At 39.9% G+C, this 26,089-nt stretch overlaps 2 protein-coding genes across 5 annotated transcripts; one reads left to right on the top strand and one right to left on the bottom strand.

Moving 5' to 3' along the window:
* Positions 1-53: 53 nt before the first annotated feature.
* On the bottom strand, positions 54-10,478 carry dnajc22 (DnaJ (Hsp40) homolog, subfamily C, member 22). 3 transcript variants are annotated; one of them, XM_081609007.1, is made up of 5 exons: positions 10,388-10,478; positions 10,160-10,296; positions 1,611-2,214; positions 1,233-1,525; positions 54-1,146 (listed from the first exon to the last, which is right to left on the bottom strand). In XM_081609007.1, the coding sequence occupies exons 3-5, from the start codon at positions 2,155-2,157 to the stop codon at positions 970-972; spliced, it is 1,017 nt and encodes a 338-aa protein (XP_081465133.1). In that variant the 5' UTR covers positions 2,158-2,214; positions 10,160-10,296; positions 10,388-10,478; the 3' UTR covers positions 54-969. The 3 variants fall into 3 exon arrangements, with proteins under 3 accessions (XP_081465133.1, XP_081465132.1, XP_008411903.1); XM_081609006.1 differs by having other exon boundaries at positions 10,160-10,437; XM_008413681.3 differs by lacking the exons at positions 10,160-10,296; positions 10,388-10,478 and adding an exon at positions 2,700-4,269.
* On the top strand, positions 4,345-22,109 carry lmbr1l (limb development membrane protein 1-like). 2 transcript variants are annotated; one of them, XR_534062.3, is made up of 18 exons: positions 4,345-4,540; positions 11,875-11,959; positions 14,930-14,963; positions 15,256-15,395; positions 15,809-15,912; positions 16,106-16,229; positions 16,327-16,395; positions 16,479-16,543; positions 16,923-16,995; positions 17,092-17,178; positions 17,296-17,372; positions 17,470-17,547; positions 17,647-17,720; positions 18,550-18,640; positions 18,730-18,796; positions 19,493-19,654; positions 19,800-19,896; positions 20,541-22,109. XR_534062.3 is itself a non-coding variant. In XM_008413676.3 (17 exons), exons 1-17 carry the CDS (start codon positions 4,478-4,480, stop codon positions 20,624-20,626), a joined length of 1,479 nt encoding a protein of 492 aa, XP_008411898.1. In that variant the 5' UTR covers positions 4,345-4,477; the 3' UTR covers positions 20,627-22,109. The 2 variants fall into 2 exon arrangements, 1 of the variants encoding a protein (XP_008411898.1); XM_008413676.3 differs by lacking the exon at positions 19,800-19,896.
* Positions 22,110-26,089: the final 3,980 nt, after the last annotated feature.

Here is a 26,089-nt window from a genome sequence, read left to right as displayed (position 1 = left end):
TCTCTGACTGACAGGAAACATAATTCCATCAAGAGATCATGCCATATGAAAAATGTATCCATCCATTTATTGACTTGCTTTATGTTACGTTCAGTGTCACAGGGGAGCTGGTTTCTATGTCCGCTAGGCAATTGTAGACATACAAGAACACAACATGTACAATTGACAAGTCCTTCACAGGCCATAATAGAGACAAGTGTCACAAACAGCCATTCATATCTGCATTCACACCTTAGTGCAATTTAGAACCTGCAATTAACATAACATGCATTGTTTTAGCTGTAGGAGGAAAGGCAAAAGAACACAAGACGTGGAAAAATGGGTTGAGTTTTCTCATTTAACTTTACCTACAGCCTAAATCTTACCAAATTAGAAAGGTCTAAAAATAAAATAATAATAAAACAAATACATCAAGGTAGATTTCAAAGCACACTTCTTTTCAGGACACAGAACTGTAAGGAATAATGAGGATGAAATGGGATTTACATGCAGAAAAAGGCCCAAATGTGAATCTGCATGTAGAACATGAAGATGAAGTTAGAATGTTTGGTGCCATCCCAATCCAATGGAACATGTGAAGCTGCCTGCTTATTAAAAATAAAAACAACCAAATTTCCAAACGCATGGACGATGTAGAGACAGGTCAATTTGCCCGGATGGCAGCAAATGCAACAGTGGACATTGATGTTTTAGACACTTTTTCTTGTTCCGTCAGTCCACAAGGATTGATGATGGTGATGTATTTTCGAAACAAACAAAGAGCACTCAAACCTTGCTTAAGAAATGCATATCAACATAATAACATGTCCTGCAAACCCTGCAAAATGTATCTGAAACCAACTGAAGATGCTAAATAAACAAGACATATACATAAGACATATACAAATGATTTGTCACATATCCACAAACAGTTTTTTTTTTTTTTAAATGACACTCAATGATGGCCAATCTGTAAGAAAAATAGCACCACTATTTGAACCTTTGGGGTTTGTGCCATCGCATCAAGACCTCATAAGCTTCCTGGACCTTCATGAACATTTTCTCAGCATCGTTGTTAGGGTTGTGGTCTGGATGCCATGTCTTGGCCAGCTCCCTGTAGCTTCGAGTTATTTCCTCCAGAGACGCCTCTGTCTCCAATGACAACACCTTGAGTGCAAACATTCAAACACAAAGAGAATGTCAAGCAAAATCAGGGCATGGATGTATTAACTCATCACTCATAGCCTTCTCACCTTTAGCGCCTCTTTTTCTCTGTGTGTGTACTCTTTCAGCAGTATTTCCAGCACCTTCCTCCAAGCGTCTTCGTGGTACCCCCCTCCAGTCAGTGCACACAGGATGCGGTACGGTATTAAAAGAAAATATTCCAGCACACTTCTGAGCCAAGGCAGGAACCAGAAAATATCCAGCAGTGCAGCTATTGAGTCAGACAGGTAATACAGTGTGGCCGTAGTGTTGTAAAAAAAACAATAACCCAGTGGAGCAGAGAAGGCAAGCCAAGCTAGACCAATCCTGTAAAGCCGTGGACCTGAACGAAACGTGGAGGAAAACGTAGTTTCAGCTGAGTTTTATAAATTCAAGTAAGGGATCTTTGGGTACGTAAAGGACCTCACCTAGTTTCTGCTGGGTGCCAGGGGCTTTCGGAGGTTTGAACCTGCGGTGCTGTGCAGCAGTGATGCTAGCAGCCAAGCTTATAGGAAGAGGTGAGAGAGAGCTGCCGTAGAATATCGGTGATGTCACAAGACAGGCAGTGAGGGTTTTTTGGAGATCTGCAGTCTGTTGACCAACATTGGACACCAAGTGAACCCCTGCGCCCACGCTTAGGGGCAGAACGATCAAGTAGAAGAAACTGAGGGAGTTTAGTCCAATGAGAGCCACCATGCCAAAGTAGATCCCAACACACACCTGCCCAGCAAATCTGAAGGGGCTGGCAGGTGGGAGTCCCTCTTTGGGCGGCCATCTTTCTTTTTCTGTATCTCGATTAGCCTCGCTGACGTAAGCTGGAATACGTATGAACTCTCTTGCCCAGCCAAAGCCAAAACCTCCCAGAGTTAGCATCCACAGCAGAGCATGGCTGTCTCTCCCTAAGTAGAGATGGTGAAGACCCAAAGGCCCACCCATCGCCCACAGGGCGTAGGCTACTAGGACTCTCTTCACCATACTGTTGTAGCAGTGGATCAGTTCCTGCTCTAGTGAGCTGCCATCTTTGTTTAGTTCCTGCAATGGAGTGACAGAATTATGCCTGCATTTACATTTGAGAGTGTTTTAAAGATTGTTATTAAGAAGGGCTGAGTTTATTAGTTTTTGTTTTTTTTGGGGGGTGGGGGGGGAGGAGGGGGCTAACCCATGTGAGCTATTCCGAAACTCACATAATGCCACATGTCGTGATTTCCTGATCTTATCTGCCAGCTGTTCCAGTCATTTCTGGCAGAGAAGTCAGAGTGATTTTTAATCTCTGTGATTCATGTCCCTACTTGGATTAATATGTTATATAAATGGGGTTTATTTTAGCTCGTAATCATCAAGTCATTTACTTTGACATCCCCAGAAATTAATGCCTTTGAAAAAGAATCATATGACCTCGCTAAGTAGACTGAAAAAAAATATATATATTTCAACCAACTTTCTCTATTCACCAAGCCCATCTGTTCCTTTCACATATTTAGTATTTGGCTTTGTGTCATAAAGGATGTTTTACTTACGTAGTCCTTAGTTTAAAAATCCTTATCCAGAGAAATCCTTTTCAGTGGTTTCCGCTGTTGAAGTTGCAGCACGTTGTTGCAACATTTGGACTTTGGATCATGACAATAAGATTACACAGCAGCCTAGATAGGGAACGTCATAATGACTGACGGAATAAAAACAAAGTGCTTGATGAGCACTTTTTAAAAACAGGATGCTAATGTTATAAGCTTTGAATATTTTTAATTTATTAGAAGCCTTGAAGGGAAAATAGGCTGCTAAAACATTGACTGAGACAATTCAGTACATTCAAAAATAGTTTCAAATGTTTTCCAGTGGTAAAAATGAGAAACACTTGTTAAAGATGCAGCTGATTAATCAGTAATAATAAAATGTAAAACATTCTACATCAATCAAGAATGATAGCAATATAATTTATTTTTTTATAATTATGCATGTTGCTTCGATTGTAAAGCCCCGGCGTTTTGGAAAGCAGAGGTTTTCTGCTGCATTGTTTCTTTGTTTTATTTACACAAACAATGATCTTGGTGTTTTTTTTTATGTATACTCTGAAGTCAGAGTTTCTGAGAAATGTCCACGAGGTCCAAATTCTGACTGGGAATTCAAAAGCTTTCCAACAAGCCTCATCTTACCGTCCAGCCAATATCTAGTATGAGTCGACTCCCATGCATACGAAATGTATTGAAAGAAGCCCATCTAAACAATTAAATCTGTGGCGTCCGTGCTGCACAATATTTATTTGAAATCATATTCATTGTAGAGTTTGAATTGAAACATAAAAAACAAATGTTGTTATCAGTGTATTTTTTTTAGCAGTAGCAGCACAACAATTGATGAACCCACTGCTTTTCATTTTCTGGCTTGCAACCTAGAGGGGGAGGCTTAATTTCTTGATCTGAGTTCCGACGTCCGAGACACACCAAGCACGTTCATTCAATTTGGTTCAATTTAATTTAATTCAATAATATTTCACTGATCCCAATATAAAATTTGATGATTTAATAATCCTTATTATTCAAGGTTCTTTTGCAACAGCAGCCTGTCCTTAATTAGATTTGAAGATGCATATCACTGAAGACTCTCTATTGCTAGATTGTTGTGTTGCAAAGAAGATGCCTTTATGGTTCTCTATGATGTTTTTCATTTCAAATATTTCTTTACAGCACAATCAGCTCTAGAAACTCCAGACCAACTCCCAGAACTGAGGCAGCCTTCTTCATAAAGTTACTCATTATCCTTGTCTGATAAGAAAATGCATGTATGGATGAATGTAATTAAGATGCTTTAAAGTTTATGTTTGATTTTTTTAACAGTAAAAATGTCATATGGGGTGTGCAAAATTTCAAACACAAAAAAATAACAAATGTTAAACAGATTTCCTCTAACTATTATGGTGTAAATAATTATGATGCATAAATTAGTTCTTTTCAATTCAAATATCATCTTGCTACTAAATATGTGCTCTTTTTTTTTGCTACTTAGTAAAAATACACAGAACATCTGTAAGCCAAAAAAAACAATCTCTTTAAGTTTAGTTCTGATTGGCAGCTGCCTTGACCAATCAATGGGATCCATTTTAGTGCTAAGCCCCGCCCCAATGACCCCGCCCCGCCCGGTTTTGATCAGGGTAGCTGTATCCGATTTTTAAAACTCAGCGCTTCTAACCAACTGATACATCCGTTGCTGACTTGCGACGATGCAACCGGTTCAACATTTTTAATCAAACTGGCCCTCTCAGTGGCTTCAGGGCTCAGGGGAGTGGCATGCTTTTTAGAGGATGGAAACGGACGAAGTGTCGATTAGGGAGCAACTTTTCCACAACCGCGTCCGAGAGACGATAGTAAGTAAAGCTGGGCTAAAAGTGGAGCAACCGTTGGTTGACGAGTTAAAGGGGGGGATTTGGGGTCGTCACAGACAATATAGCATGCTGTCTTTTCACATGCAAAAAGTCACGTTGTTAAAAGGTCTGTGTTAGCCTCTCTCTCTAAATTACATTTGTTTAACCTGACTTATTTTTCTTTTTTCTTTTAGTCGCGTTCACTGTATTCGTTTCAAGACAAACGCAGCCATAGCAGTACTGCATTATTGTCTGTTTTTAGCCCTGTGTATATAATTTTCTGTAACTGTGCTGCTGCTTGCTCTTGTGTCTGACGCGGCTTTGTTTAAAACCACACCTCATGTTGAACTTCAGACTTTGCAGCTCGATCTGCTCCGTTACAGCAAGGCAGAGAACTTTAACCCGATATAAAACATTCAGGTCCCCCTCCGACAGATCCGCTCCTGAAAGCTAAGCTGTTGTGGATAACACCAATTTATCAATAAGGACAATGTTGAACTTGCAGTTTTGCTCAAGTTTGTTTATTTCTGTTAAGCGCATTGCATCCCAGGATATGAAGGGATGAGCAAAACCTATGCAGTTAGGATCAAAGATAAAAATGTATGACCATTATATAATGATACAAAAAAAAAACCGCACAGGTAATCTCTTTATCGATTATTTCGGCATTTATGGATACATTAATTATATGTGTGATAACTTTGTGCTTGCCATGAATAATCTGAATGTTATTAGTATAACAGAAAAAAACAAAATCCAAAATTTTAATGACCTGATATGGCATATTATTTGATCAAAATTTAGTAGTAATGCATAAGAAATACAATGATCAAGGATTTGTTTCCCATAACTGTTTTCTGGTTTTTATAAAGCTTTTGACCTGCCAGCACTGGTTTCATCCTAATCTGATTTTTTTTTGTATTATAAGTGCTCAGAAATATAGGGTGCTGTGGGTGATGATTAATTATTTTATATTAGAAGCAGATGAGTTGCTGTTAAACAGAGTTCAAATATTAAAATTATTTGAAGCTGACATTTTAAGCTTTTTCAAGCATCTTAACAATCGGCATGATTAGCAAGGTTAGCATTAGTAACTGTGAACATCAGCCTCGGCATCTGTTCTCTGGAAAATGTGAACCCCTTCCTTAATGCTGAAATTTCTAAAAAGCAGCTGACTTTTCCAAATATCCAGGATGTCCTGTAAGTGGTTGATTGTTCAAAACCATTAAACAGAACAACTTTGCTGCAATATGCTGAGCTTTTCAGGTATTTACTGAAGTCCACTCAATGGTTAATATCTGACATGTCTTTGTAAAAAAAAACAAAAAAAAAGTTTCCTCTGAAAATTCCTTCTAAATGACTCCAAGTCTCTTGGCACATTCATTCAGTGTTTCAACTCATGCACAGAGTTATTAAGGTGAAGCCGACTGTAGTAACACTTAAAATGCTGAGAAATGCGTTGGTCTACAACTTAAGTTGTTTCTCAGCAATTCAAGAGTTGCTCCGTGTTATCAGGTCTTTGACCCGATCCATGAAAACTGAGAGTTAACGAAGTTATGCCAGAAATTCTTTTCACTCAAGCTCAGAATTGTCCAATTCCAATTATCAGCCAATGTTTTTGCACAAAAGCTGCACAACACATTGAATCACAGTTGTCATTACAACAACGAATGTTTTCAAATCTTATGTTGATTTTAATCAGTATTATTATCCTGGTTTTCAGCAACAACATATTTTTCTGAGACGTTGCGACTTCAGCTACAAATAAATTTTTTTTTCTGTTTTTTTTTTTTTTTTGCACTGTCAAAATGGACAAGAACCGAAAGCTTCTGTTTGTTATAGAAGTTAAAATCATATCATTTATAATTTTTAGTTAAAATCGTATCAAGTAACATCACATTTTTTAAGCCTTAATTTCTAAATTAGGCTAACTTTGTAATGCATATATGTTTTTTTTTTGTTTTTGTTTTTTAAAGCAAACGTAAACTTTAAGCCAGATTTTCAAATCACAACATTTTAACTCTCTTGGTACTGGCCTGAGATATTTACACTATAAAGAGATTTGGGACCTTTGTCAATAAAATGCAAAGTATCGATGGAGTATCGACATGTTACACAAAGCAGTTCCTGTCTATAGTTGTACTCCTTTTTAATCACCTCTTTGCTGCTTCAGATTGTCAGTGACCTTTTCCCCTCTGGACCTAATGCTATTAGCCGCAGGCGAGCCGTGAGTGTCTAGCACATCACCTTCTGGCAGTGCACCCTCTCATGACAGTCAGCTCTATAGAGACACTAAGACAAATCCAAGTGACAAGCTATCTATGACGGAGTCACTTGAAATTTTAAAGATATGCCACATTGGCCAACATTTGCACTTCCCCGGAGAAGTTAAAAATAAATAAATAAATAAAAAGAATAATATTCCCAGTTATTAAAGTCTCATCTCCAAGGTGTGTAATTTCACAGAGTAGCAACAAAACATTTGTAAAACATTGACTTGCAGTCCTGGCTTAGATGGACTAAGGCGGCATGACAAACTGGTACTGAGGTCAGACAATTCACACAGTGAGACATTCTGTGTAGAAATGATGCATGCGACCTCCTTTAGTTTCAGAGGAGAGGTACAACTTGGCATTTGTTGCAAAAACAAAAGCATAAATCAGCGATGGTAATTTTATGCGGGTGGATTAGCGCATGTCACGAGAGCAACTTTAAAGGGAACATTCATGAGAGCGCTATAAATGCTGAATAAGCTCAAATGTGATCATAATGAGAACGCTACGTAATATTGCAAGATGCTATCAAGATATGTGTTGCTGTTTTGGATTTCATATAACTTAAAAATATAGGAGACCCTCTGTCTCTCTTTGTGAAATGTTTTAATTATATTATTATTGAAAAATTGTCCATAAATTAAATTTACTTAGAAAACAGGCAGCTGTCAAATGTCTGTTTCACTGACTAGCAACTGCAGACATTTTAGTTAAAGTACTTTCCTGATTTCCCATACATTTTTTGTTCAATGATTTCACATTTTAGTACATTTTCTTATTATTTTTTTCCACTGAAGTAACACTTTAAAATAATCTTTAAAAAAGCAATCTAAGCAAACAACCTCACATGTAAATTTACTTGAAAGATTTTAACCTTTGTGTTTCTAGTATGCGTGCTGCACACCAGTGTTCAGGTTAAAATAATAATAAAAAAAAAATCCTTGGGAAAATGTTGTTGCTGCCAAATATCTGTCTCCACTGTATCATTGTAAATTATGCACACTAATAACATCTGGCAAATTTATGCATAACTGACATGGAAAAAGAACAGCCTGTGTTTGAGGATGTAAACTGTGCAGAGAGCCCATGCCTTAGCCTGCATCCTGAGCCAGGAAGGATCAATGTCTGGCTGGGTAAAAGGTCAAGGTAGAATCCTGCAGGTCAGAAATAGGATGCCCTAAAACAATGTGAGTGAATGGACCATGGAATATTTGGAAATATTGGAAGTGAGTGGTTTATTTCCAAAGTAGATGGTTGCACAGAATCAGCCAGAACCCCCTGGGAAGTGATGTGTTTCGGATGACCATGTAAGGCTGTGGCACAAACAAAACACAATTATTAGAAGTTTGTATTTTAAACTGTCCTTATTGGCTATTAGCACAATTGGCATTACTCACTAAACATCAGTTTGTGTGTTTTTCCTCGAGAATCCAGATTCTTACCTTAACTCTTAGATTTACGAAAGGCAACCCTAACCCCCTTCCTAACAGACGGAGGTTGAAAGCTCAAAAGAATAAAATTGAGCAACTTTCTGTAATATGTTCAGCTTTCCTATCATCTGCTGCAGCCTGCTCAACTTCAGGAGGCAAAATGATCACCACTTACCCTACCAAAATCTGGGAGGACTGTGTTGCAGCACTTGAAGCTTCTCTCCTAAGAAATACTGTTGCCTTATTGCAGCTTTTGCGCTTCACCCAACTTTTTTTTTTTCCTTAAACACTTCAGTTATACTGGAAATACAAAATTCAACATTAATACTTTGTTCATGTTTTTGTCACATGAACAACTTCCTCCTCACCTAAAAGTGTTAGTGACAAGATTTAGCGCTTCAGTATGGTGCATTTGCTGTTGGAGAAGAATTTCATTTCTAGTTTCCGTCTTCCAGGTCAATTGTTGGGACCAGCAAACTGAAATTTGGTCCTACTAATATTTCCAGCTAATATTTCTGCATCTCTAGAAAAGTAAAAATTCACAACTTTCATCACAACTTAGTATTATTAAACAGGGTTACGTTACCTTTTGGAGCCTGTTCAATAAATATGCAATGAATTCTCAGGGTTGCCAGTCAAATCTATCAGAACAAATATGTCCAAGTCAATCTGCAAAGTTCAAATTTCTCTGCACTGCATCTTTGCATAGGATGCAGATACACTCCCCGCTAGGGCTGTGTAATAATATCGATTTTGCGATGTATGTTGATATTTTCTTTCCTAGAAAAAAATCGATATTCATCCGCAAGTATCGTAACATCCAATTGTCACCTTGCTCACTCACCTAATCACTTGCCGGGAGAGTGATTAGGTCATCAGGCTTAGAGTGATTCCTTCAGATGTTAAGTGTCAAGGTTAAAAAGGTATTATTTACTTTACAAATGCATGTAAGCTACAGTTTGTACTGTTTCAATTAAAAGAAACATGTTTTCTCACCACTTCTTTGATTCATTTTGTCCAGCTGTCGACTTTAAGTCTGTGTCCATGTCCAACCATAGCCAGGTATTGTGTTGTTGGTGCTTTTAATCAATTTTCAGTTAAATTAATTCAGTCTTACTCTATAACGGTCACAAAATGTCACCAAAATCACTCTGTCCCTCTAAAATCTTTCAGAAAATCGCAAAAGTGTATTGAATTGCATCGTTTGCTGAATATCGCAATATATATCGCATCATGAGAAGAATATCCTGTATTGTATTGTGAGATTATTGTATCACTACAGCCCTACTCCCCTCCATGCTAAAAACTTTAAAACCGTCTTGAAGGTGGCTTCCGTCTCTTGACACCAAAGAAAGATGTGGGTTCTCACCAACATGGACTGAAAAGGTTTTATTCTACCCGTTTTATTTCAAATCTAATACACATACTTTGTTCCCTGCTTTTGCCTTTTTTTTCTTTTTTTTCCGGATTAACCTCTTGCCAAATTAGGCTGCATTATTGAAGAATTTTCAGTCTGAGCAGATTAGTTGTTGTACTGTATAGGGTGCTTTGTTGTTGGTATGCAGGCTGTTTGTTGCCACCGATTATTCCTGCTTATAACGAGAAATTTCAAATATTTCTCAAATAGAAGAATGCTGAAAGCTAAATTCAGTTTGCTTTATTCTCAGCTTTTCTCCAGCAAAAAAGAACATTCAGGAAGAAGCCGATTTATTCGTTTGGTGTTGAGATACTCTCAGGGAGAAGTAGGGAGATCTGATGAACTGGGTCAAGTGTCCCTGTGGGATAAATGACTGTTTTTCACAGAAATTGTACTCGCCACTTTGGAACACCTGCTCTATTGCTTGTTAACACTGAATCAGCCAATCACATGGGAGTAATTTAATAGATTTATGTATCTAGGTGTGGTGAATGCAACTCACTAGACCTCATGAGGAGCATCAGCAGGAAAAGGAAACTGCCATTGTTGTTAGTGCAAGTCTGGCCGAAAATGCTGCTCTAAGACCGAGTTTGTAGTGTATACCATGCACAACCATCGCCCAGGTTTCCAGGTAATGCTCTGAAAGAAAGAAAATATGTTGTGAGTCACAGTTGTGTGGTTGAAAATTCCTTGTCAAAAGAGAATGGACAGAACTGGTTTGAGATGATACCTAGATGTGACAACCAAGGTATACCAAATGAAACCTGAATGCACGAGACATCGAAGCTTGAAGCAGATGGACTGCAGCAGCAGAAGACCACAGTGAGCGGCCCTCCCGTAATCTAAGAACAGGAAACTGAAACTTAAAAGGTGAACAATAACCTGAAAGCAAAAATGTGATGTGTCCTACCTTGATGTCAGTGTTTATAATGTCGTCGGTGTGGCTTCGCCCAGCAGAATAAAATGGAGTTGTAGTGACCTCAAGCATGTTTCTTCAACGGTGTGTTTTCTGTACTCTATTTGGCTTCTGCATTCACCGGATCTCAGTTCAGTAGTTTAGCTTTTTGTATGCAGTTGAATGTGACATTCCCATCAAAGATGTGCAGCTGGTAAAACCCGTAACAATGAAGCATTTGATTTCATTTGAACCAAATATGTGATAAATTTTTCTGGCACAGTGAATCGTTCACCATGAGTTCCAGCAATGTGCACCCAATAAGATTGCTGGTGAATGTATATCATGAGCTTTTTATATAGAGCACCAAATCTGATATTACCATCATTTGGGTTTTATTCTTCACATTTATGTTAAAGTATCTTATCTTACCTAGGAGAGCATATCTTAGTTGTTTTTTTTTTTGCTGTTACTGCCCTACGGGTAAAAATGTAAATCCCGTTTTGCATATTGAACTCCTTTTTGGCACCTGTTCAGAAATGTCGTCGCGTTGCAACATTACTTCCTTTTTCAATTTGCCCAGCGTGTTTGTTCGTAGATTACATGTGGTTCCTTAAAGCTGTGGTGAGGAATAAAAAAATAAAAATTGTGGGGACAAATCAAGCAGCAAAAATCAAAATGGCATGTTACAATGCATAAATAGTAAGACAATATAAAGTTGGCAATTAGTCCTGTGTAGTCAGTTGGTTGTTGGGGATTAAAAGCCTCTTCTGCAAGCATTTTGTAACTTTAAAATTTTATTATAACTTGTAATTAACTGAAACTCTATACAAGTGTGAGGGTTTTAGCAGACCCTAGTGTTTGGCGTGTTAGAGATTTGCCAGACGACAGATTGCTGGTTTAACCTAAATTTGAATGAATGTAACATCAGCTGATGACCTTTACTCTCTGCAGTAGGGGGCAGGGTGGAGTGTTTCTCACTGGTTTTTACCCGTCTGTCTCCCCAAGTCCCTCTAATCCAAGTAAAGGGGAACTATCCCCTTTGAGCACTTGGAACCCCATTTTCTTTGTTTGAATAATCTTTATGCAAGACAAAACGGTTCATGTTTTTAGCTTTTGCCACCCCGTCTCTTGTTTTCATCTCCCCTGTCTTGTGATTTACGTCTTACTTCAACGCCTGAGCGAAACTAAATGGTTAAAAACAGGTAGATGTCTTCAGCCGCAGCTGTTCTGACAGATCGACCGGGGGGTGGGAAGGGGTACATTTTCTGTCTTCAGACTCGTGCAGAAAAGACTAAGTTCCTTTTGTTTCTCTCGTGCAGATCTGTGTCCTCTTGTTTACGTGCCTTTACATGGTGTGCTACCTCGTCCTCACACACTTCAAAAAGACTGCAGAGTTTATCACAGGTGAGTTCGACGGTTTCTGGATGTGAGTATGTATTTCAGAGAGCTCTGCGGGTTGGCTTTCAATCAACAGTTCACTGAGAACTGCCTTGAGGAAAACGAACAGTGTTGACAAGCGCACCGATTACATTGAGGTTTTGGAATTTCTTTTCCACTGAGTGTGTTGGCAACACGTTTTCAGGCTTGCATAAGTTCTACTGAGAAACTCGCTGTTTGAGTAAGGAGTCTGTTTTGTGTTTTTCTGTTTTATAGTTGTTCATTGTTTTGTTCATTGTCCTTTCCTTTCTTCGTATGTATGCACATTTAACAAAGTTTGCCCATTACTTTTAGGACGTCACACTCTGAACTTTGATTTGAAAAGCCTGGAGATAATGTTGAGGAGACGTTTTGCTCGGTGTGCAGAAAGCTCTTTAAAAAGGCGGGGGAGTGATTAAAAAACAATTCTGCAAGACAAAGTTGAAACCTTAAACTTGTACAAACTTTTTGGCAGGCACAAATGATTGTCACCACGAGGCTAAGAACAAGACGTATGTACTGCGAGATGACTGCAAGTGATCCCAGTCACTTGTGCTCTGTTGAGCTGATTAACATTCGCTCAAGCCAATAAAATGCGAGTCCATTGGAAGCAGATGTGGATTTTTCTTCAGTTCTCCACCGTGGCTGGGCTGCACCCTAGTAGACGGTCATTTCTTCTGCACGTTTTTATTCACATTCTGTGCATCGGTTTCCTTCTGCTGAAGTTTGTGCATCAACAACAAGAGCACAGTTCTGCCCTGCAGCTATGTGACAGTTATGCAATCCCACAGTACAGAGACGTTTATGACACCCAGAACTGGTTCTTGCTCCTTGGGTTTTACTTTGCAGTAGAACCTCTGCGACAGCATCGCCACAAGGACGTATTATCACATACCTGACTAAGAGTAGCACTTAATTCGTTTCAGGTGCATAATAAAAGGTGTTGAGTTTTTTTTCTGGGGGAGTCGGGGGGGAGTTCTGCTTGCTATTTATAGTTGTAGCCAAATGTTTAAGGTTGACAGAATTTTGTTCTTCACAAATCGTGTTGCTTCAGTGTTATAAGAGGTTTTCCTCAGGTCTTTCCATGGTTTTCTGATGTTCAGTAAGAAGCATTTCAGTTTCAGAGGTTTTGTGAGATAAACACTTACTGGCCACTTTATTAGATACACTTTGCTAGAATCAAGTTGTGCTCCTGTTTGCCTCCAGAAGTGACTTGGTTGTTTGTAGTGCAGATAAAAGAGGGAAAAAAAAGTATGACTGGAGTTTCTGAAATACTCAAACCACTACATACTCTCAAAGTCACTTAAAGCTCTTGTTTTCTCCATTCTGGTTCTAAATTTGAATTTGATTAGTTAACTTTGCGATTTGTTTTAGCAAGCAATTGGGCAAGTGTACCCAGTAACGAGGCTGGTGTGTGAGCGTCAAATTCATGTCAACCTTTCGTTTTCAAGATGACCTTAGTCTTGGGGGAGTTTTCTTGGCCACGATTCTGGAACTTGGAGTTTTGATCCCAGTCACTCGATTTTCACTTTCACCTTTGGAGTTTTTGGATTGATCCCGAATTGTTCGGTAAAGTGACTCCTAAAGGGTTGAGTCACAACTTGTCTCAGGATTCTTTACTGTCTGGAGGGCAATGCTCTTGGGAGCATTCACCATTTTTTTAATTTTTTTTTTTAAAGTCACTTTTACAGATGTCCCAAACAACCTGAAAAAAGTTGCTTGGTTCATCTAGAAAAGTTTTCTTCAGGAAAAAATTACTTTACATTCTGTAGACTGATGATACTTCCTACTGAATGTCTGTTTCTCTGTGATGGTTTTCTTTAAAAGAGGTAGCTGATTTTTTTTTTTGCTTTTGTTTTCTTGGTCCCTTTGACAGTCTATAAGTCACACCTGCCTGCTGCCATTCCAGAGCAAACTCGGCCCTGGCTGCTCCTTATTAAATTGCAGGCAGCCGAACGTCTTTCCTTGAACTCCTTAACGATTCTTCGAATGGTTTATTTGAGCCAATCGTAGTAGCAGAAATATTCTTGTATGTGAAGTCTTTTTGATGCTAAATGAGGACACCATATGCTAGAACCACTCCCTTTTTATGTCCGTTTCTCTGTCTTCATCAAATTATCTGTGAGATACAATAAAACCATTTAAAATGTCATTTTGTAAAAGGTCTAAAACACAGCAAATGATTTTTTTGTGTGTATGAGATTAAGTTCATTTTCAGTATTTTGGACATTGGATCTTTTCAGTTTTACCTCCTAAACTGTGGAACCAGCTGCCTGATCATATTTAATCTTAAAACACATTTGCGCTTGCTGGGTTTTAAACCAGTGTGAGAGATTCATGTGTTGGGCTTTATGTATTTCTCTTTCTGTCTTATACTGTGTTTGTGTTTTTCTTTCTGTTGGAATTCCTGGGGGGTTTTTTGTTGTTGTTTTGGGGTATTTTTTGTGCAACACTTTGACCAAAATTTAAGAAAATTTGATTTACTGTTAATTGCACTTCATGGTATCACTCTTCACAGCAATCAAGACTGAATTCCAATTGAAGACTGAAGACTGAAGCTGTACGGTTATTAAAAGATGAGATCTCTGTTAATATTAAACCTTTTGGATGTGACTGTACCTCGGTTCTTTTTGCATACTTTGGTTTAAAGGGAGTCTTGGTCGAGAATGATCAAAATGTTCCAAACAGGCCTGACCCTTGGTCACACCCTCTGAGCTCAGTGAGAGGTTTGCTTTCTTCAGCATTTTGTGTGCAGTACACGCTCATACGCTGCTTCAGGAATTTTTTTTAACCCATTATATGAAGTGTTTGATTAAAAACGTCTTGTTCTGTTTTTTATTTTTATTTTTTTCTCAAACTCCTAGTTTCAAAAAGTCATATCGGAGACGTTTAGGGGAAGAAAATGTCCCGTTTTGAAAAAACAAACGAGATAACTTGTTTTTTCTTCTTTCTTTTCAGATGATATCGAAGATGCTACCGTCAACAAAATTGCGTAAGTGCAAACTTCTAATGATTAACTGGACGGCAGCTACGTTGACTGTCACTTTGGATGATTGCGCAGATAGCAGTGACTGGGACATGATTGGCGACCAGAGGTCTTTCTTTTGATTTATCGCCTTGTTACATGGTCGCCTGCGTGTTTATTGCTTTTGGCAGTGAAAATCTAACACCGTTGTTGCTCTGCACTCTGCACCCTCATTTGGTTTGGCTTTGCCGAGACTGATTTCGCTAGGCTTAGGCGAAACACAAACACTCATGACTTATCTTATTGTTCCTCTTCCCAGGCTCTGGCTGTGCACGTTCACCCTCTCTGTCGCAGTGTGCGCCGTGCTGCTTCTCCCCATCTCCATCCTGTCAAACGAGGTCCTGCTCACCTTCCCACATAGCTACTACATGCAGTGGCTCAATGGCTCTCTCATCCACGGTATGTCTCGCTGTTTTCGTTCGTCCGTCCCGTTGAAAGTAATTAAGAACAGCCGGGCGTCACGGTGCTACAGGATCAGTAATAGCACCCACATCAATACTCGACTGGCCTGTGGCCCAGCAAATAATTAGCGATGCTCGCTGTAAGCTCGAAGCTGTTTGGTCCACCCTGAGCTGCTGTGTAAAGTCAATGTGAGCTGTGTGTTTTCTGCTTTTTGCTTTGTTGAAATTCTGCTTTAAATATTTCACATAGACAGTGGAAGGGAGCCTGTATCCCACTCTTTTAGTACAATGCCACATAGTGGTTGATGGAGGGAACTACTAAAATGTTTCATTACAGTCGTAATTACTAATGAATGCTAACACACACACACACACCCAATCTTTAACAATGATCTGTTTCTCTCTTGTCAGGGTTATGGAACCTAGTGTTTTTATTCTCCAACCTGTCCCTCGTCTTCCTCATGCCCTTTGCGTATTTCTTCACCGAGTCCGAGGGGTTTGCTGGATCCAAAAAGGTAGGAGTTTATTTTTTTGACTTTCTGTTTTTTCTGTTGACCTTCCCTCTTTCCTCTCACCCACCATTGTATTTCTTTCTTTCTTGTGTCCTACCTTATTTATTACCTTATTTTTCTTACACCTGTAAATGTCTAAGATTTTAAAATGAGCTTCTCTCAAACTGATCACCAAACAACTGGTGTTTCTGTGTAGGGAGTAATGGCGCGAGTGTATGAAGCTGTCGTCCTGCTGATCTTGCTTGCTCTCCTTGTGCTGGGTATTGTGTGGGTGGCATCAGCTCTCCTCCATGACAACGTTGCCCGACAGAGCCTCTACGGTGAGTCACTCTCATCATACCCTTGTACTCCACATAGGCTTCACTGGAAGTGTCGCTAATTGTTATCCTCCCCCTACCCTCCCTCTTCAAACTGCAGACCTGTGGGAGTATTATCTGCCATACCTGTACTCTGGGATCTCTTTGTTTGGAGTGCTGCTGCTTCTGCGTCAGTATCTGCTGAGCACAAATGCCACACTTGAGACAGAGTTGTGTCACTTTTGTGTACTAATTTGTGTCTTCCCTTCTTAGTGTGCACCCCGTTTGGCTTGTCTCGAATGTTCAGCGTTACGGGTAGCCTGCTTGTGAAACCTCGGGTAAGTCAAGGCTCTTCGCAAAAATCAAAACCCCGCACCACGTACCTAGGTTTTGTCAGGTCTTTAAAAACCTTTTTGTGCTCTATAGAGAACAAAGTATACATGAATCAGGGTCTGCAGTATGCATTATTTGTTAACTTGTGCTTGACTGAAGCTCTTGCTGTAGTTGAGCACAATGTTTTCTAATCAGGAAGTACTGCTTACCATGGACATTTTCCAGAAACGTTTGACACAAATCAAAACTTCGACATAATTTTATATTGTTTTGTTGTATTTCTCTCCTTTAAATTTTTTTGCACATCTATTCAGAGTGTCATTTCAGAAAATGACATGAACACGTTCTGATGTTCCACCCTAATTGATCCGTGTTGCGTTTCAGCTTCTGGAGGACATAGAAGACACTCTGAGTTGCACCGTGTTTGAAGAAGATTCGCTCTACAGGAAGCTGAATTGTAAGTCTCTTGACTGTGATCACTGCCCTCCTTCATTTCCCCCGTGGCTTGACTCTTAAAAGGTTATTTTCTCCTTCTCGCATTGTGCAATCGAAGATGGCGGTCCATCGTGTTGGGTCAAGTTGAACGTGGAGGCCATGAGAAAAGAGTACCTAGCAGTTCAGAGCAGGCGTGTCGCCCTGGGTGAGGCTGACTGACGACGCTTTCTGTCTGCAGGGTTTCTCCGACAGCATCAACATCAGTTTTTTTGTTTGTTTGTTTTATTGTTTTGTTCTTTTCCTTTTTGTTTCCCCCCCAAAGAGATGCGGAGGAAGGCGTCACCATGGCAACGAAACTTGGGCTATCCTCTGGCGATGCTTATCCTGCTTGCACTTACGGTATATATACAAAGGGCAGCGCCGCATTCACGAGTCCTACATTCACTCCTCGGTTTGTGACGTCTTCGCTGACGGGTTTGCTGCGTGTGTTCTCCAGGTGATGTGTGTGCTGATGGTCTGTTTCAATGTGTTGGAGCTGCTGCTGGATGAGACGGCCATGCCCAGAGGAATGGAGGTCAGGGTTCTCCTTTTGAAGGCACCAGAAACATTTCCTGTTTTGTTGGAAACGGACAGCCGGCGGCCTACAGTGAGGATTGTCATGTTTGCTTTGTAGGACCCTCACCTGGGAATGGCCTCCTTCTCCATGTTCGGCTCTCTGGGCGCTGCAGTTCAGGTGGTCCTCATCCTGTATCCTTTCAACAGAACCAGCGACCTGTGGGGTGCTCAGCTTTGTAGTGAACTTTTTTGTAACAGATTTAAAATAAAAAACAGGTCAGTTGTTATTGTATGGATGGTAGGGCTCCAGATAATGACTATTTTTATTCTAATCAGATTTTTAAAAGTAGGCACAGTCAGCAGAATTTTCATTTAACCCTTAGCCTTTTTTTTGTGCAAAATATTAGAAATACATGCAAATAAACAAGTAATTTCATTGATTTTTAAGAAAATATAATTAAAAAAATAAAAATGTTGACTTGATTCCAAAAACATAGTATGCTTGAATATTTGCAGTAAAGGATGGACCTGCAGCTAAAATACTGCACCAAACTGTTGATTTTTTTTCTTTTTTTTTCTTTTTTAATGATAGCAAAAGGTGCTTAAAAATTGTTGTGTTGTTTTGTTTTTGCAGATTATGAACCATGTGAATCTAAAAATGCCACCCAAGGAGTTCTGGGTAGAACAGAAGGTTATTCATCTCAAATGCAAAATGTGTATATTCTTTGTACAGTTTTGGCTTAATTGTTGCTCTGTGTTGTTGTTTCAGTAAATGGACATTTTCAGAGTCCGTATACTCCAGTTAACGATTAATCAATTACTAAATCAGTGGACGATTCATCACTACTAATTCAATTAATCATTTCAAGTCCTAAATGATTAAATTGTTGCCACAAACAGATTTTTTTTTTTTTTCAGTTGATGCATGCGTCAAGATTTACTTTTGAAACAACAAAGTGAGATGTAGTCACCAGGCTTTTTCCACACATGTTTTCACTGTAGTCCTTAAAGTAAATTGCAGCTACCTGATGGTGTCCTCAGTTGTGGGTTTTTACAGCTCTCCTCTCTTCTGTGGCCTCCTGCCTCGCGTGAAAGACACTAACCTCACGCAGGTAAACTGCTTTAAGTGTCTGAATTTAACTGGGAAACTGTTTAATTCACTGTTTACTGGCTGTTACCTCTGAGTTTATGCTCCTTTCAGATCATTGTAAACTGTGTTTCGCTGCTAATTCTGAGCTCTGCGCTGCCGGTGTTTTCACGCACACTTGGTAAGAACATGCATATATAACAAATATATATATTTTTAATGGCACTCTTGATGTTTGAATGTGCGGTTAATGTTGTGGCTGTAAAAGATTTTGTCTGAGTCCTCCTTTTTAAGGAAAAAGCGGGTTAAAATGAATGTGTCGTGTCTCGTCCTGTTGCCATGGAAATACTGATTGCTTGAATGTGTAACTCGCATTAGGGTTGCAACATTGGAGGACGATATATTTTCTTATTCAAGCAGATAATAGGGAGCCTTACATCAGCAGTGTATGGTGTAGTTCCCCATTTTTACATGTTCTGGTGTGAATGCCGTTAAAATTGCAGTGAGAAGTAGAGAGATAGGAAATTCGAGGCGCATGTGGAGCTAAACCTGATATTTGCATACAGTGTATAAAAATATGCATAACCTTTTTGTTATTTTTTGACATGAAGACAGACTGTATATATCATGTTTTAGGTCGGGTAGGATTGCCATTTTTTTTCTATTTGCTGAATGTCTGAATAAGGGGAGACGGGGCTTCCTTTTTTTTTTTTTTGGCAATTCTTTTAAGAAATTGCAAAAATAATCAATTTACTTGCAGTTTTAACAATGACCACAAGAGTGCACATGCATTTCATGATTCCTAGCACTGCAGCCAAAGCCTGTTGATTTAACTTTTTTTTTTTTTTTTTTTTTTTCTTGTGCTCCTTTCCTGTAGGGATCACCCGCTTCGATTTGCTGGGAGACTTTGGTCGATATAACTGGCTTGGGAACTTCTACGTGGTCTTCCTGTACAACATGCTGTTTGCTGGTCTCACCTCCGCCTCCCTTACAAAGACAGTCACCTGGGCGGTGCGGAGGGAGCTCATCCGTGCCTTTGGTTAGTCTGTGTCTGCTTTAGCTCTTCACATAAAGTGGGCTTTTTATAGATTCATTGCATGTGTACAAAAAGTTCTCGTTTTGTCTCCTCTGACCAGAGCTTAATTTCTATGCTTCTGCTGTGTTCCTTACGTGGCTTGTTGCAGATTCTCCCACCTAAGCTCTAGGTCTCTGCAGCTCTTCCAAGGTTGCCAGCTGCTTCCCTGGCTAGTTATCTCCTTGCTTTGCTACCCGTCAGCTTAGGTTGGTGACATCCAAATTTAAAAAAAAGAAAAAGATTTTGGATGATTGATCTAAGAATGCTTTGTCATTTTTAAAGGATTTTCAGGTAACAGGGCGTGAGGTTATGTGTCAAAATGTGGGAAAAGTGGTCAAAGTAGTTTTGCAAAGCACTGATTTTACATCTGTTTTATCGTCTATTTTGTGGGGAGGAAGGGTCTGCACTCCACTCTGCTTGCTGCACTTTAATAGCTACACCATAAGCTCCCCACCTTTGGCCCCATTTCCCGATGGGCTGGTCTCTCTTCCTCAGATAGAAAGAATACAATTCTTTCAGGAAATTGTAAAGGGACAAGAGGAGAGTCAGGTCCATTGGGGACCTTCAGGCACACCGCCCTAGACCCCTTGCATTATACACACACACACACATACACCCACACCCTCGAAATCTCCACCCAACACAAACAAGCAGTCGGAGCATGGGCACGTCAAATCTACACACGCAATCCCCTTCCTCGCCGTGAAGATAGCATCTGAGCAGCACAGCAGTTCTGCTGCAGTCTTTCCATTGCCTCCCAAATTACGTTTGTTCTGCGAGTTCTAGATTTTAATTTTGCTCAGCTTTGCTAATTTAATACGAGTGGCCATTGTTTTTCTTTTTCTCTCAGGACTCGACAGACTGCCGATACCTGTGTCACGGTCTACCATTCCTTTTAAGCTCCTCCTGGCCAGTGGGCTGTCTAAAATCCAGTGACCTTTTTTATTTTTTTTTTACCACTCCTAAGCACTGGCTAGTCTAACCTTTAAAGGCCGAACCACTTTGTGAACCAATGATTCAAGCCTCCTCCTGGCCGTTAAGACAGCGGGGCCTTCCCTCTTTAAAGGGACGGGCAAAGACGAGCCCCTCCGTTCTTTAGCCAGCGGGAACACAGCATGTTGGGTGTGTTTTCATGAGCAACGCATCCCGATCAAGAACTGTGCTGCTAAGTGACTGTAAGTTGAGCACCCAGTCCCAAGTCATAATGGACAAGACTGCGTTGGACGGCGAAGAAAGGATGGAAGCCATATTGGGAGTTCTGCCTTTCTGAACAATAAAGTCAGCAGTATTTTTCTTTTTTTCGTGAAGTGAAGCTGTGTCATAAATCCATCTTCCTCCTTCAGGGTTTTCTTGGTACTCCAGTCAGTCAGTTCCTTGCACGTTACACAACCTTTGTGAGATTGGGACTCTTTTACTGTGTGGGTCTGGTTTTCTAACGGGGTTTTTACTGTAAATAAGTAAGAGGTTGTTTTATTGGAGGTAAAGAGACGTTGTTGTATGTCAACCTAGAGGTTACACAGGGAATTTTTTTGTGTTTGCTGCTTTTGCAGGCAAATGGGAGCATTTTCTGAGTGTGTCCAGAACTGTATTTTTTTTTTTTTTTTTTTGGAAAGAAAAAAGAAAAAACAAGAAATGTGTCTTAGCCTTGTACCTTTAATGTAAACTATTCTAGTGAGGAATTGCTGCCTTTACCAATCAAACTGTGAATCACTAAGAATCTGTGTGGGATTGTGCAATATTTTATACATAAAAGCACACTTTGAAACTTTACCAAAAGTTATTTTAGAACTTACTTGTTTTTTGTTTGGTTGTTTGTTCTTTTATGTTAGGATTTTTAGAATCCTTTTTTTTGTTTGTTTTTAAATAAAGAAACCAAATATGACCCTCAGGGCTTTCAATGTTTTCCAGAATAGGCTGGTGCAAAATTCCACAATCTCAGCATTATGTCTTCATCTGCTGCGTGTTGGTGATCCCGTGTCACTCACTGCTGTTGCGCCTGCATCATCTGCAGCTTGTTTTCTGCTGGTTTGACCAGCAGGGGGCAGTGCATCTCAAACGCAAAGACAAGTTTTGTTGGAGGAGATCCTCCTCTTCTATGTGTTTTGTAGTCCCAACGTTATGTACACGAGCCACTACGTTTACCCACTGATGTTGTTCGGGGGAATGTTCATTCTTGCTTCTGAAACAGAAAGTGTCTGATGTTTTCTATTTATGGGTATTTTTTGGTTTTATACGTCACGTTTTAGTCATTGCTCCATAACTGTTAGGTAATGTACGAGTACATTTTTAAAGTGATACTGCAACTTGGAGAAAAAAAAAAAGTGTTTTCTTTAGAGGCCTCTGGTTTGGCATTCAATTTTTTTTTTTCATGTTTTACAGTGTTATGAGCGTAAAGCAATAAAAAAAGAAAATCTTTTGACTTTTTATCTTTTTTTTGTGCCCCTTTTGGAAACGCAGCAATATGCCTTTCTACTGTAAGCCATGCCTTTGATGCCGTTACATTTTATGAAGTGTATCAACGCTGTGAGCAATCTGCTGCGACTGGAACTGTGTGTGTGTGTGTGTGTGTGTGTGCGCGCCCTCCACCCTTTTGTTGCACTTCTTTAATCAGCAGCAGAAGAAAGCCATATTTTGGCCCCGTCTGTCAGCAGTGTCCACCCACGACGCCGCTGTGGCCGTGGCCCACGCTTTCCCCGCTCTGATGCAAGCGCCAGATAAAAAAAGAAAAAAAAAGCCTTCAAATCAAGAGGGGGGACATTCACTCGCATTAACTCCTCGTCATCCTCCTTTTCCTCCTCCTTTCGTCCTTTCCTCTTCCTTGGCTTTTGTTCATTTCCCGTCCTCCCGTTTTTTCTTCTTCTTGAAGTCTGTTCAAGTCAAGCAAACCCAAAGTGATTAATTTCTCTCCCCCCCCCCCCCCCCCTTTGTTTGCATTTGTTTTCTTTTGTTGGGTGCTTTAATTAAGCTTATTTGTTTTGCAATTCTGCTTCCTTTTGGTTTTGAAGGAAATGAACTAAAATGTCGCTGTAACATCAGCGCTGCATCTGGAGGATGGTAAACCTTGTGGCGAGGAGACACGTAGGACAGATCAAAGGTGCGACCTTTGCCAGAGTCTGGGAGCACAGGAGACACACTGATGTCTTTAACAAAAGATGTTGACAGGTTCATTAAAAAAATAAAAACACTGAAAGAAATCTGGTTTATAGACGAAATGAAAAATGTGCTTGTCAATAAATTAGGGTTCCATCAGAAAGCTCATTTATTTCCATATTGCAGCTGTGAAAATCATAGAATCATAATGAAATAGTTTTTTTTTTTTACTATTGGTACACAGGTAAAGGGCTGCACAGTGGCGCAGTTGGTAGAGATGTTGCCTTGCAGCAAGAAGGTTCTGGGTTCAATTCCTGGCCTGGGGTCTTTCTGCATGGAGTTTGCATGTTCTCCCTGTGCATGCGTGGGTTTTCTCCGGGTACTCCGGTTTCCTCCCACAATCCAAAACCATGACTGTCAGGTTAATTGGTCTGTCTAAATTGCCCCTAGGTGTGAGTGTGTGTGTGTGCAAGGTTGTTTGTCCTGTTTGTCTCTGTGTTGCCCTGCGACAGACTGGCGACCTGTCCAGGGTGAACCCCGCCTCTCACCCGGAACGTTAGCTGGAGATGGGCACCAGCAACCCTCCCGACCCCACTGAGGGACAAGGGTGAAAGAAAATGGATGGATGGTACACAGGTAAACAAAACCCCAAATGTTGCTGCTTGGAAAATCAAGCCAATTAAATGTTTTTAATTCAGACATAGTGCTACCAGACAGTGATTTACACCCTGGGAGTAGGAGAACTGCCACAAGGTTCTTGTTGAAGAGGCCGGCTGCTTGTAGTGCATCTCAGTATATTAAGTGGAAGAAAAAAGTACTGTAGAAATTGGTTCACAAGTTACAGCCCCATTAAAGAGTTAAGGTGCTTCCAAGTGGCACAACAAAGGCACATTCAGGAGGACGTGAGCTGAAGCTCGACCTGACCAGTGTCTAAAATATCTGGCTGTTACTTTTGCTCGGTGGCCCTAAGTCCTCATTGCTGCAAGGACCTGTGTATAAAGAGGCAAACCCAGACAGGCTGCTTGTCTGAGTAAATCTGTGTGTTGCGTTTTGCTACAGGAAGCAGAAATGTTGCATAATATATGGCACTGGTGCTTCGACCCATCTTTCTGTTCAGCAAACAAACGCGTCATCTTTTTTTTTTCTTTCGTTTAGCTCAATTTGTACAATTCCCATTTCTACGCTATTCAGCTCAATTTACTTCCCATAGCATCAAACTTCAAAAAGATAAAATGAGAGGTTGTTGGCGGATGTTTTCATCATTTGGGAACTGGGAATGCTGTCTGTTGCCGTTTTGCAAACAGAATCTGAATGTTCTGTTGCTGAATTAAATATTAAATATTTCAGCCACCCTGGTACTTTGTGGTCGTCGTTTGATTCTCCTTTTCGTGATGCGCCATATGTTTTTTTTTTTTTTGTTTGTTTGTTTTTTGTTTTTTTTAAGAAGCAGATCTGAACTGCAGGAAGGCCAGTCAGGCACTCATATGATCTGTTGCTATGACTACATTGCATCAATGTTAAAATTTGCAATATGCACAGTAGCCATACTGGGGACAATTTGGCACCTTCTTTCTGCCTAACAGATGCTGGGTGGTTGTTTTTTTTATTTTTTTAAACTTTGCCTGATTTCCTGGAAAATTTAATAAAACATCAAATCTGATTTTCTTGAGATTAACCTAAACAACTGGATTGTCAACCATGGATCATACTCTGGCTGTTCTTTGAAGATAAGCTTATTTCATTTGAAATCTAGAGTGCTTCTAGTTGTTTTTTGTTAGTGATTCTTAGTACATGGAATTTTCCTATGCACTAGGAAAATTCCTAGTACATAGGAATTTTGTACTGGGAAATAGAGGAATAGAGGAAAATAGTTTATTCCTCTGTTTGAAATTATACATTTGAAGCTATTAGCTAAAATACAGATCATGGCCCTTTCTAAATCAGTGGACATTTTTAAAGTAAACAAAAATAAATAAACAATGTTGAACAAAAGGCCTCATCCATACAGATGTACTATGGCTTTAGCTAAAAGGATGTGAATTATTATTATTATTGTTTAAAGCTAATCAAATTACATGTAGTTGATGGCAGGTGTGAACTCACATGTCAAAACTGAATTAGAACGTGTTTCAAGATTTAGTTTAAACACATATGCGTGACCAGATTATTGGACGTTTTCACACTTGTATGTTCTTATTTTTCTTCTTCAACTTAATACTAAATGATTACGTTTGATAAAAATAGGCCAAGTCAAGACAAAAATCTTTTTTTTATTTTTATTTCTCAAGTCTCCACAAACCAGACTTGCTCTGTAAATGTTCAGAGGCCATTCTAATTTAGAAATGACCCTAGAATTGAAATGAAATGCATTCTTCCAAAGCAGGTGAGTCTGACTGCAGTGGAGTAAAACTCACTGTTTTCATTTGGTTTAAATCCTGTGTGATGTGACACAGAGCTCCATTTCCCTTAGCCACTCTTCAAAATGAGAAACACAAGAGAACATTTAAGAAAAGCACATGTGTGTTGATCTTCACCGGTCAGGAAAAGGCTCTGAGAAAATAAGGCTGGCCCAAAACTTGGTCATACAGACAGAGCCGATAATGAAAAAGTTTCAGAACGCTGGCATGTGGTGCGCACAGCATATACAACTTACCACAAATCAAAACCTTGGATTTAATCTGCGACACAACGAACAGGGCTCTTCTCCATGCAACACGAAGGTTACACACAGTTCAGTCGAAGCGTCCCAGCAGTCCCACTGGGTAACACACTCCACAGGACTAGATTTCAGGCATATCGGGAACAAGGCGGGAAACTGGCAGCTTGTAATGGGATGAGATAGGCTATCTTTATTGTCAAAACATGGGAATGAAGGGGGGAAAAGAGGCTCAGATTAGCCTTCCTGACAGTCGCCCGTTTGATGTTTGTGCCAGAGTGCATTAGGGACTGTTGTTCCCTCTTTTCTGCACTTGCTAACACAAAAAAATCACTCAGGAAAAGGCAAGACTTGCTTGCTAATCAACAGATAATGGGCCACACTGTCCGTTTGCCGCAGCCGCCCGCCATCCTGTGTGCACGCTCACGGCACACTCACTTCGCACAATCGGATGGCGCAGAAGCGCCTTTGTTTAGTTGGTGAAAAAAAACAACAAAAAAACTCTGGCGTGACACAAAGGGTGGGACAGACGATATCGCAAATTTACTGGGATTCATTTCAGTGGAGAATCGAGAGCAAATCGTATGTTTTCTGTGCGGTTTCCACCGATTCGTGGCCAGGGTTCACGCAGAACGGTATGTCTTATCCAAACT

Source organism: Poecilia reticulata, chromosome 7 (assembly GCF_904066995.2).
Source record: "Poecilia reticulata chromosome 7, P_reticulata-male-v2, whole genome shotgun sequence".
Classification (NCBI taxonomy): Eukaryota; Metazoa; Chordata; class Actinopteri; order Cyprinodontiformes; family Poeciliidae; genus Poecilia; species Poecilia reticulata.
The sequence above is the reverse complement of the archived record's forward strand: the minus strand, read 5'-3'. Positions and strand labels throughout refer to the sequence as shown.

Excerpts from the sequence above, each read along its gene's own strand:
- dnajc22 (XM_081609007.1), bottom strand. The coding sequence starts at position 2,157 with ATGGTGAAGAGAGTCCTAGTAGCCTACGCCCTGTGGGCGATGGGTGGG. Across the intron at positions 1,526-1,610 it reads TGGCACCCAGCAGAAACTAG|GTCCACGGCTTTACAGGATT; the intron begins GTGAGGTCCTTT and ends CGTTTCGTTCAG. Across the intron at positions 1,147-1,232 it reads GAGAAAAAGAGGCGCTAAAG|GTGTTGTCATTGGAGACAGA; the intron begins GTGAGAAGGCTA and ends TTTGCACTCAAG.
- lmbr1l (XM_008413676.3), top strand. The coding sequence starts at position 4,478 with ATGGAAACGGACGAAGTGTCGATTAGGGAGCAACTTTTCCACAACCGC. Across the intron at positions 15,396-15,808 it reads CAATGGCTCTCTCATCCACG|GGTTATGGAACCTAGTGTTT; the intron begins GTATGTCTCGCT and ends CTCTCTTGTCAG. Across the intron at positions 16,396-16,478 it reads TGGAGTGCTGCTGCTTCTGC|TGTGCACCCCGTTTGGCTTG; the intron begins GTCAGTATCTGC and ends TTCCCTTCTTAG.